Source organism: Musca autumnalis, unplaced genomic scaffold (genome assembly GCF_047663935.1).
Source record: "Musca autumnalis isolate F117 unplaced genomic scaffold, ASM4766393v1 scaffold_1, whole genome shotgun sequence".
Taxonomy (NCBI): domain Eukaryota; kingdom Metazoa; phylum Arthropoda; class Insecta; order Diptera; family Muscidae; genus Musca; species Musca autumnalis.
Window position 1 is genome coordinate 72,295,867 of NW_027411644.1, and position 12,030 is coordinate 72,307,896.

The 12,030-nt window shown below is 33.5% G+C and overlaps 2 protein-coding genes across 2 annotated transcripts; one reads left to right on the forward strand and one right to left on the reverse strand.

Annotated features, from left to right (window-relative positions):
• The first annotated feature begins 410 nt into the window (after nucleotides 1-410).
• On the forward strand, nucleotides 411-2,185 carry mRpL47 (mitochondrial ribosomal protein L47). The gene is made up of 4 exons (XM_073981437.1): nucleotides 411-630; nucleotides 692-1,132; nucleotides 1,785-1,925; nucleotides 2,001-2,185. The coding sequence occupies exons 1-4, from the start codon at nucleotides 524-526 to the stop codon at nucleotides 2,143-2,145; spliced, it is 834 nt and encodes a 277-aa protein (XP_073837538.1). The 5' UTR covers nucleotides 411-523; the 3' UTR covers nucleotides 2,146-2,185.
• On the reverse strand, nucleotides 2,168-4,130 carry Rlb1. The gene is made up of 3 exons (XM_073981331.1): nucleotides 4,011-4,130; nucleotides 3,787-3,948; nucleotides 2,168-3,719 (listed from the first exon to the last, which is right to left on the reverse strand). Exons 1-3 carry the CDS (start codon nucleotides 4,038-4,040, stop codon nucleotides 2,208-2,210), a joined length of 1,704 nt encoding a protein of 567 aa, XP_073837432.1. The 5' UTR covers nucleotides 4,041-4,130; the 3' UTR covers nucleotides 2,168-2,207.
• Nucleotides 4,131-12,030: the final 7,900 nt, after the last annotated feature.

Below are 12,030 nucleotides of genomic sequence, written 5' to 3' on the forward strand. Positions count from 1 at the left end.
CTGGCCCCGCATATCTCAGAAACCCCCTTCCCATCCGCCACCCGGGAAGACGCGCCCAGTAGAAGATTGGCAACTCCCGTGGGACATTTTTCGGTAAAATAAAATGTATTTTTTTACATTTTTTATAAAATAAAAGCAGTTGGTTATTCTCCTTTACATTTCTGTGAACTACTTTTGCATAATTTCAAGAAAATCATTGACATTTCCGTCATTTTCATCTCCAAATGAATGGCGATGACAACTTAACGATAATATCGATAGCAATCGATATTTTAAAACATTATATCGAAAATATCTAATGTTGGGAATATCGATGGTTTGCCAGCTATAACTGACAGTCAAAACTTATCGTGTGTACCCCGCTTTAAATGTATTTTTGACGATATTTTGTTTTTTTTTTTCGAGTTGACATCACTGCCACATGTGTCATTGTGTAATGTGAGAAACGTCGTTTTTCTGGAGGATATTTATGTCTTGATATTTATTGGAAATTTATTAACATAAATGAAATAAATTCGAGACAATGGCTGGACTCACGAAATTGATAAATGTATCTCAAAGCATAAAAGTCTGCTGTGCAGCTCTCGGCAAACTACAAAACACAACAAGAAGCTTTGCATCTCTGTTAAGGTAGTATTTTCCGGCATATATTTTGTGTATGTTTATTTTTATATAATGGTTTCTATTAAAGGTTCCAACAAAATGTACATGGACAGTATGGAGCCATTGCCTTGTCGCTAACGGGTCGCAATATCTCCACCAGCCAACCCAAAAACAACAATTTAATGCAATTTTTTGATGATCCCAAAAACTGGCCTGAAAATGAGGTTAAAGTTGGTAGAGCTTGGAAGTTAGATGAACTACGTATAAAATCCAATAAAGAATTACATCAGTTTTGGTATGTTCTGCTCAAGGAACGTAACATGTTACTAACTATGGAACATGAATGCAATGAAAAGATGGAATTGTTTCCAAGTCCAGAACGTTTGGATAAAGTGAAAATTTCCATGACGAACTTGGAAACCGTAGTCAGGGAACGTAATAAGGCCTATCACTTATTGGAAACTGGTGAAACGGGGGAGAGACCTCAACGTTTGGTTGCCAATAATTTGGGAATACGTTATATGTACAAGTAAGTATGAGTGAAATCTGTGCTAATTTTATACGCAGGCTAGGGAAAGCTTTAAGTGTATTGAACATTGGAGTTATATTCGTAAACAAAATGTATATTACCATTACTGCTGCTCGAGATCTAGAAAAGTTTGTGGCTGCGGGCTTTGGAGTTAAGATTCGACGGGCTAACAAAAATAACACGAGTCAAGAAATTTACAAGAGATGTCTACTCTTTGGTGGAAGAGAAATGACCATTTCGGAAGTTTTTAAGCATTTAATACACTCTCAAATAACATATAATGTTTACAGTGCATCATTTACATTAGTGAATGTTGGTTACGCCTACAGAGAACGTATTGTGCCCGGTGGGGGGACATCGCAACAGCCCTAAATCAACATTATCAAGCATTTACGCGGCTTCTTTCACTATCCGCAAGTGATGTAGACACTTCCAATACCCTGATAATCAAAGCCCGTTCACAGGAAGAGAACGTATATTTACCTGAACTTAAAAGAATTGCAGTTCCTGTCACTAATGCACTCCCATTTGATTTGTGGTGAACATCCATACCTATTCACACAATCAACTAATATTTATAGAAACACAGTAGAAATATTTCGTGGAAACTATTGAAAAAAATGCTTATTAATATTTTCTTCCCTTTCCACAGATCTGTTGAACATGTCCTGCCACCATTTATGAATGTTAGATGGATTAAGACACGATCAATAGGCTATGGTGGTCGTGCTGTGCGTAAATTCTTGCTTAAGTATCGTGAAAAACTTTACAATGAAAAGCGTAAGGCCAAGAAGTAAGTACACCATTGATTGGAACATAGACTCAAAGAAGAGATATTAAAACTCACTTTTATTTTCTTCTCTTCCAGTCGCTCTCGCAACGAGGTTATGATGCTGTTACGCCGCAATCCCAACATGGATGTTGAATTGCTTAGAAGTAAATTCCCCAATGTTAATATAGATAAATTGATTGAATCGGATAAAATCCGTGGACACTATGTACCCAAAGTATAAGTTGTAAATGAATACAGAATTGTTTTTTCTTGTTAAGGAAGCGTTTGTGCTTTATTTCTGTTTTAGTCATCAAAAGATATTTTCTTACCTTGAAAAGCTGTTATAACAGGCTTTTGCTTCTGTTTTGCCGCCCAGGAAGGATGTAATGTTTCATTGGTTGTCACGTTTTGGGATTTATTATCCTTAGAAGGTTTGTTCATATTAAACGATTTTTTATTACCTTTGGTCTCATTGGCTTGGTTATCATCATCACCAAAGACAATCTTTTTACCTTGGAAACCAGTTATAACAGGTTTTAGTTTTTGTTTGGCCGCCCATGATGGATGCAATTTATCGGCATTATCTTCGTTTTTCTTTAAATCTGTCCTTTTTGACACGCCATTATTCCATTGCTTTTGTTGCTGATCTTGTCTTCTATTTTCATTACCAAATCTATTTGGCTTTTGATCTTGTCTTCTATTATTATTATCATTTCCAAATCTATTTCCTTTTTGATCTTGTCTTCTATTACTTGTATCATTTCCAAATCTATTTCCTCTTTGTTCCTCTCTTCTATTATCATTTCCGAATCTTGATTGTTTCTGTGGGTATTTTTCGTCATTCCATTTGTTTTTCTGGGGGAAATTTCCTTCTCCACTTCGTCGTTGTCTTCTATTTTCTCGGAAATCTGTATATTTTTTGGTGCCATTTAATTGTATCAAATGTCTATCCTTTTCTTCATCTTCATGGTTGTTTCCTTCATTTTGAGTGTTGGTAACGACAGCAGTGGATAGATAATTTTCTCCAGTTTCTGTAACAAAAAATGGATCAACAACGTGGGTAGTTTCTTCCGTCTCGGAATCTTCGCTATCTCCATTTGATTTAAATGTTTCTTCTGGTTGGCATTCATTATCTGTTTCTTCTTCTGGAAGGAAATCTTCTTGAACTGTTTCCTCTGGTTGGCTTTCATTATCTGTTTCTTCTTCTGGAAGGCTAGCTTCTTGGTCTGCAATAACGGGTTTTCTTATTTCCGTCTTTGGTTTCTTTTGTGGCACCTCCTTTTTATGTGTTTTCTCATTCTGAGTCGGTGTTGGTCTTTTTATATTCTCCTTCTTAATGTTTGTCACATTGTTCTTCTCTTCCATCGCTTTTACTTCCTTGGGCAATATATCATCTTCCACTTCTTCTATCTTCCATCCAGGTACAGTGGATATAGATACATCCTTAATATCACCACCCTTAATATCACCACCATCCTTAATGTCACCACAGTTTTGTTCCAACCATTCTGTTCGTTTGCGTGCCATAGCTTTTTGCTCCTTAAGGGCTTGGCGTTTGCGTTTCTTTTCTTCAGTCCTTTCAATCTTTTGCCGTCTTTTACTATTTTCTTTCAGTTCTTCTCTCCACTTCGCATCTTCACTATCCTCAAGTTTTAGTTCCAATTTAAAACGTTTTATCAGACCCTGCATTACTTTATTCATGGCCAGTAATGCTGGAGCCATTTCTTCAGGTGTGGATGAACCATTTGTTATCACGGAAGCTGGAGGTTTTTCCAACAACAAAACACATTTCATGATTTCAACACGTTTAAGTTTCTACATCAAAGGGAAAATGTTTGCTTTTAAATCAGTCGCAGCAAAATGTTTCTCATTCCATACCCACCTTTAAATGTTCCATGGTCTCCGTGGATTTGCGTATTCTTTCTTTGCACTTGCTATCCTCTGGCCGTTTTTCTAGTAGCGTTTTTAACTTTCGTATTTTGTGCACGAGTTTGTTGATTGTTTGGATACGCGCCTGCTGTATACCCTTTTTATTGGATATTACCTGAGAAATATGAAATGCCAATTAAAGATAATTGATAATTAAATTGAGTATATTTAGTTTACCATATTATTAAATTGTAGTTTATTCAGCATTTTGGATTTTTTGTGTAATTTTCACAAATCAAAATCAAAACAATAAAAAAAGTGTGCTTATTGTAGGGTATGTTCAGTTAGAGACACCATATGAGCGATATCATGGTACAATAAGAAAGGTAGATGCATCGGCGAATTGCTACAACAAAGCAACTTTTTTTGTAATGTAAACTGTCAAAATTTTCGCCAAATGGTCTATTGTTGTCTCTTTTTATCGCTTGTGTTTGTCTATAAAGTGTAGACATGCTATCTCTTACTTAAGTATAGTACACACTGACAAGCAAAACTGACAGTCACCGAGGTCTATTTCGTGAATATCAAAGCCTAACTGAAAAATTTCTTTTGTAATATCTAAATAATACCGTATATCATGGTAGAACAAATACAAGGTAAAGTTAATACTACAACAAATACAACTCGAACAACAACCACAAAGGAATTTGTTTTTGTTTGTAAACCTTAGTGTCAACGTAAATGTAAACAAAACAAGGAAATGTCTATAAATTATTGGAATTTAAAAAACTAATATTTTTCACATTTGATTGAATATTTTGGAAAACATGAATGAAGACTCGTTAGATTTTCAATTTGAATGTTTCCATATCATTCCACTAAATGCATAATTTCTCGCAGAAAGTAGAATACTTGCAAAAATGTTTCGGGTCGCTGGTAATTCATTGAAAAAAGAAAAGATGTTTCAATCATTTGCTTTTGAAAACAAAAAAGCACATGTTTATTAGGGCTTTATTCTTTTCAAGTTTAACAAAATACCACACATATTAACAAATATTGTACCGCCTCTATAAGCGATGTTTTAGTGTGCGGCATGTCGTTCGGACCTGGAGGAGGTTACATGTCAATGATATGAAGCCGTCTTTATGGGAAATAGTTTTTTTTTCTGATGAATAAATTTGTTCTTCAAAAATATATATCCCTAATATACATCGAACATAGAAATAAATACATAAAATGTCGAATGGAATTTGACACTAACACTACAACCCAGTTCAGTCAGCTGGGTATTGCTGCTACCTTTTCTTGTTCTACCATGACCGTATATATTGTATTTAAAAGGTTTTTCGCTAAATAAAAGTTGTTATTTGCAGGAAAAATGTCCTAAAAGTACGTTGGCTGTCATTTTTGATTGATAGTGTGTACTCCCCTTTACCGAATCATATGGTTTTTTGCATGGTACAATTAAAAAGGTAGAAACAAAGGCGAATTGCTACAACAAAGCAACTTTTTTTGTAATGTAAAATGTCGAAATTTTCGCCAAATGCTACTCTTACCATGACCATGGTACAATTAGAAAGGTAGATGCCTCAGCCCAGCTGATCGAATTTAAAACGTCAAAAAACTAGGAATTCGCCATGAAAACTAAAAACAAAAAACCATATGATTCGGTAAGTAAGAGATAGCATGAGTTCACTATATAGACAAACACAAGCGATAAAAAGAGACAACAAGAGATCATTTGGCGAAAATTTCGACATTTTACATTACAAAAAAAATTGCTTTGTTGTAGCAATTCGCCGTTGTTTCTACCTTTTTAATTGTACCACATGGTACAATAAGAAAGGTAGATGCATCGGCGAATTGCTACAACAAAGCAACTTTTTTGTAATGTAAACTGTCAAAATTTTCGCCAAATGGTCTCTTGTTGTCTCTTTTTATCGCTTGTGTTTGTCTATAAAGTGTAGACATGCTATCTCTTACTTACCGAATCATATGGTTTTTTGTTTTGATTTTTCATGGCGAATTCATAGTTTTTTGACGTTTTAGATTCGATCAGCTGGGCTGATTGTACCATGAGCGATATGTACCATGAGCGACATTTACATGAACAGATGTGGCCACACTTTTGTGAGTTGCTTAATGATGACGTGTGGCAAATCAACGGGTGTTTTATTTTCAGAGGGTACATGACAGTCATTAGGTCTGTACGATAACTTCGCAAGTGAAAAGTACTTGCAAGTACTCAGCAAGTTCTCAGTAACGTCTCTCCACCAATTTTACTCGCTCGAAGCTAAAAATTTGCAGAATGTTATCCAAGGCATATTTATACAAGGTAGAAGTGACAATCAGCTGTATTCTTACTTTTTTTGTAAATTTAGTTTTCAAAATGTAATAGGGTCTACTCATGAAATTTGAAACTTCGAAATTTGCTACCAAAAAATTCGTCTTTTCACCGTAAACGTGTAATAACAATGACCTACGACAGTTCGGTATGCTTTTTATTTATATTTTGATTCAAATTTGTTCTATTTTAGAGGATTTGCAAAATGTATTTACGTTTTTCTTTGACAATTAATTTTCAATAACAACAATGTTGTTTTTGTAAATTTGTTAGTTGTTGTAATTCATGCATTTACCTTATATGAATATGCCTTGATGTTATCGAACAGCAATTTGCAAAAACTTGCAAGAAGTCAGGTGATTTGAAGAAGAAGAAGTTGGCGGAAAAGATTAAATAAATAAATAATAAAATAAAAAAGTAGTCACCACAAACTACGAAATAAGTTGTTTTATTTACATTATCGTTTTCCATAATTTATTTAATAATTTTTCCCTTTTTTATTTCTATTTATTTTATTAACCAAACGTTTGTTTATGGTTTTGCCAAGAAGTCCGCCACAAAACATTTGAATTTAAATCAGCTGATAAAACTTGCAAGTTCTTGCAAAAAAAAATTTTCCTTGCAAAAACTTTTAAACAAAACTCTCCAAAGCTCTCCAAAATTCTCTCACTATTGTCTCCAAATTCGCTCTCTTTTACTTTACAAGTTTGTTATCGAACAGCATTTTGCATGGTAGAATAAGAAAAGGTAGCAGCAATACACAGCTGACTGAACTGGGTTGTAACGTTAGTGTCAAATTTCATATGACATTTTATACATTTATTTCTATTTCGATGTACATTAGGGACATATATTTTTTGAGAAAAAAAAAAATATATCATTCGGAAAAAACGATTTCCCAGAAAGACTTCTTCATATCAATGATATGTAACCTCCTCCAAGTTCGAACGATAAGCCGCGCAGTAAATCACCGCTTGTAGAGGCGATACAATGTTTGTTAATATGTGAGGTATTTTGTTAAAATTTAAAAAAATAAAGCCCTAATAAACATGTGCTTCTTTGATTTCTAAAACAAAACATTGAAACAGCTTCTCCTTTTTCTATGAATTTCCAGCGACCTGTAACAGATTCTTTTAAGCGGAGGCGGTACAATGATGTTAGGCTGCGGCTTAGCTCGCCGGAATGGGGAGGTTCTTTTTCCGCTTTATCTGTCGACATAGAATTGATATTTTTGTACCATAAATAATTGAGGGTCTTAACGGAAGTTAATATTTGCATAGAAATAAGACTATATAAAATATGGCAGAACTGAAGTATTCTAACACAATACCGACAGTCATTCAATTTATTATAAATACATGTCAGTCTACCAAACTATCCAAGGTTTAGTTGTCACACCTTGCTGGCAATCCCACCCCTAATGACTTTCTTTTCGTCATCCATGGCACTTCCTTTTGCCATTATTTATGTTGGAAATGCCCCTATACACACTATCTAACAATTTTCAGTCCACAATCTAAATATTTAGATCAACTTCATTTTTGGATGATGATTTTATGGAAATTTAAATGTCAAAAAAAAAAGAAAAATCATATACTCAATTTAGATATTATTATATAATATAATAATATAGATATTATTTAAATTTAGAAAATTTGCATTTAAAAACAAAGAAGATTTTTGTTGTTTTACTTAGATTTTGATAGTTTTTATTACATATTTAAATTTTTTTTATATCTAGGTCTTATATAATATTATTTTATTGTCGTTGTATATGTAATTATCTATTTATTTATATGGTCTTATTTTCTGTATATACACAGTTCATTGTTTTAAAGATTTATGGTTTTTTATCTAAGGGTTATGGGTCTTATATCTATATCATTTTTTTTAAATAACACCATAGATTTCTTTTATTTTAGTTAATCAAAAAATATGTACAAATTATGTTTTACGAATTGATTAACAGCACCCTAGAGTATGCTTCACTATTTATATAATTACAATTCTTTTAATGACAGTACACTACAAGGTTATTCTTATTTTGTAACTTATAAGTTTTCAAAGCACGTGTTTAGTAAAAGTTCCGATAATTCTATGTTTTATGACTTGGCCGAAATATAGGGAATGGTGAAAATTCTATTTTTGTATATATAATATATTCTGCTTAAGTGATAATAATAAGCGCATTCAAACTGTTCCTACAGGTTGGGGTACTCACTTATTAATATGGGAAGTTTGGTCAGCTGAGTGCTGTCATGGGAATAGTTTATAAAATTTCCTCCGGGATAAGTGGTGTTCCCACGTGTTTCTTTAGTTGTACCTCTTTTGTCTGTCATGAATCGCGCCTTTTGCCAATAAATTTCGTGGAGTTACACCACAGTATCCTGTATCATATATTTAGTAGTTTGTTTTACTCATAATAAAACAAAAGTAGAAAAGTGGTTCAAAGAAAAATGCTTACCCGGGGTTAGAGTATAAAATTGTATGTGTAGAACAATGATTTTTATGTGGCTGATATTATTTCCAATTAATTTGATGTTTCACTTTAAAGAACTATGTAATGTATATAGAAATATACTTTTTTACTTAAAAATTGCTTTTACCGATATCGAAAAGCACTTACACGTTTTCAGAGGCTAGTAGATGATCTCTTTTTGACAGACGCAATTATAATAATGAATGAGATGAAGCGTAATTTCAATTAAGTGACAGATCATAGGCCTACATGTGTTGTGGTATTTGTGATAAAACGTGGTAGTTGCAAAACAATTTTTCGATTCATAATTTATGTAACAAAATGTAGATGGCGTTAATAATATATCTGTCATTACTTCCGATATACATAAAATATGAAGTATGTCGAATAATTGTTTTTGTTATTTTGTTAAAAATAGGTAAATCGAAATAACCACAAAAAATAGGTAGATGTGAAAGCAACACATGACTAATATTAGGTGTGTTTGTTTACTCAATAATTTGTACAAATTTTGAGTAAACGAACACACATATTGTCACGCTGGACATTCTTTTTACGTTGCACGTCAATGATTACGCGCATCTCAAGCAGACAGCCAGTCTGTAAGTAAGTAATACAACTTATCCGACCCTGTAAATATTCATTGACGTTTCTTTATCACATTTACTTTGTAAACAAAACATTTGTGAGAATAAGTATTGGGAGAAACATGCAATGAACAATTATAATAAATAATTGTTAAATTTTACTATGGCGATGTTTTCTCATTTAACCACGGACAAAAGGTGGCCGTCACAGACCCCAAACTTTTCTGCAAGAATTTTACCTTCTGCGAGAATTTATGCATTTAGTGGAATGATGTGGAAACATAAAAATTGAAAATGTAACGAATTTTCATTCATGTTTTCCAAAATATTCAACCAAATGTGAAAAATTATTAGTTTTTTAAATTCCAATAATTTACAGACATTTCCTTGTTTTGTTTACAAATCAACTGGCAGTAACGTTACAAACAAAAACAAATTCCTTTGTGGTTGTTGTTCGAGTTGTATTTGTTGTAGTATTAACTTTACCTTATATTTGTTCTACCATGAGCATTTTGTAATAGTTTGTGCAAATTTGTACAAACTTTTGGGTTATCGTACAGACCTATTGTCATTTTTAATACAAAATAAAGCGCAAATTAAATTAAAATTAAGGCCACGACACATAAGAAGCATGGCATTCTTGCTGAAGTCATATTTGGTAAAATATTAAAGACGAAGTTCGACCTAATAAAAAGATTTCAGAATCACATTTGAATTAGGTCGAACTTGGTCTCTAGTCATTTACCAGATATGACTTCAGCAAGAATGCCATGCTGCCATGTGTCGAGGCCTTTACATAAGCTGCCTTGCCTGCTTACCTTGCTTACTTCTGATAAAGGAATAAAAAAGAAAAGGGCAACCCAGTTCGAAATTTCCTTGGCCTTCTTTATTCTTTTATTTTTATTATGTCAAAAATGAAGCACAAAAGCAAGGCAATCAGGCAGAGCAGCTTATGTATGAAGGCCTTTAAGGCCGGCGAACATAAGCTGCCTTGCCTGCTTACCTTGCTTACTTCTGGTAAAAGAATAAAAAAGAAAAGGGCAACCCAGTTCGAAATTTCCTCGGCCTTCTTTATTCTTTTATTTTTATTGTGTCAAAAATGAAGCAGGAAAGCAAGGCAATCAGGCAGAGCAGCTTATGTACGCAGGCCTTTAGAAAATTTAAGCCTGCGTTTACACATGAAAGGCAGTTGAGGACACTCAGCAAAAAGTTTGCATCCACGGATGCAGTTGAATCACTACAAGTGTACAGTACATTTGCCGTTAAGGCCTGCGTACATAAGCTGCCTTGCCTGCTTACCTTGCTTACTTCTGATAAAAGAATAAAAAAGAAAAGGGCAACCCAGTTCGAAATTTCCTCGGCCTTCTTTATTCTTTTATTTTTATTATGTCAAAAATGAAGCAGGAAAGCAAGGCAATGAGGCAGAGCAGCTTATGTACGCAGGCCTTTAGAGTACATCTTTTCCAAGGAATTCACTTAAGAATTTTTCAAGAGAGCGCGCAGCTAGGAAGCACTCTATTTTGCTTCCACAGCACACAGCTAGGATGCACTCCGTTTTCGATCAAAATCACAGCTTTTGATGTAGTCGTTTGGATTGAATTTAAAGGCACTCTTCGGATTGCATTTTTAGTCAGTCTAAAGATGCAATAAAAATGCAAGCCATTGCGGAATATCCCAAAATAAATAAAATGCATTTATTATTTGTGTAAAACAAGAACTCAAAAAACTTTATTATATTTATTATATAAACACAAATTTTAAAAAAAAGTTTCCATTAAGTTCAATCACATTTGAGCTTACTTCCTCCGTTCTCAATTTATTACAAGCGCATCAGATTTTGCATCATCATCCAAAAGGTTTTTTTATGTTGCCTTCCCATCACTAGTTCAGCTTTCGACATGGACTCCAACTCCGCTCCATTAAAAATTTCAGTTTCGTGAATTAATCAAAAAAAATGTTCACAACTTAAGTTTTTATTTCATTATTTTATAACAAATTCTCCGAAATGTATACACTCTTGTTTGTCTTTTGAAGAAATGTGTAGGGATCAACCAACTGGTTTTTTTCTGTAGGGATCTCTACAGCAACTGCTTATAAAAGCTGTGTTCCTTTACTTACCTGAGGTTACCATTTTTGCCATTTGTTACCATTTTAACGTGGCAAAACTGGAAGCAATTTTTAAGAGAATGAGAGTGGTGAGAGAGCGAAAATGGCTTTCTCTTCTACCACAGGCTACCAGCAAAATTTCTGCAGGTAAAAAATGGCAGAACTGAATTTTCGACTTTTGTTTGACGATTATAGGTGTGTTCGTTTACTCAACAATTTGTACAAATTTGTACAAGTCCAGTAACTTCTTGTAATCGACTAAGGTATTTTGCATTGTACTGTAGAGTAAACGAACAACATCCAGTAACAATTCGTACAAATTTTGAGTAAACGAACACACATTATTTCACAATGAAAAAGAAAAACAGAAGAAAAAGTCGAACGCTGACAAAACTAAGTCTTATGCCAGACTATGAAAATTTTCATGTACGTGAAAATGAGTTTATAGGCAAGAGGTGTGAAGGGGGTGAAACTCTGTACACAAGGTTCTGTAATCTGAAATTATTCTTTGTGTTTAAATTCGTAACAGTCAAAGCAGTGCAAAGCAATGAAAATATCAAAATTTTCATATGATTTCATATGTGTGTGTGGACGTCAATGAAAATTTGGAAGAAAATGGCAAAACGTTTTCAATGAAAATTTTCATAGTCTGGCATAAGACTAAATTAAAAACTGTGAAATAAAAGACGAAAATCGATTTTTTTGTGTTTCTTTTTGACATTGCTGTCAGATCTACCATTT

Bases quoted from the DNA above. Each gene is read 5' to 3' on its own strand.
- mRpL47 (XM_073981437.1), top strand. From the start codon at position 524: ATGGCTGGACTCACGAAATTGATAAATGTATCTCAAAGCATAAAAGTC. The intron at 631-691 runs GTAGTATTTTCC...TTTCTATTAAAG, and splicing joins AGCTTTGCATCTCTGTTAAG to GTTCCAACAAAATGTACATG. The intron at 1,133-1,784 runs GTAAGTATGAGT...CCCTTTCCACAG, and splicing joins GGAATACGTTATATGTACAA to ATCTGTTGAACATGTCCTGC.
- Rlb1 (XM_073981331.1), bottom strand. From the start codon at position 4,040: ATGCTGAATAAACTACAATTTAATAATATG. The intron at 3,949-4,010 runs GTAAACTAAATA...CATATTTCTCAG, and splicing joins AACTACAATTTAATAATATG to GTAATATCCAATAAAAAGGG. The intron at 3,720-3,786 runs GTGGGTATGGAA...CCTTTGATGTAG, and splicing joins AGACCATGGAACATTTAAAG to AAACTTAAACGTGTTGAAAT.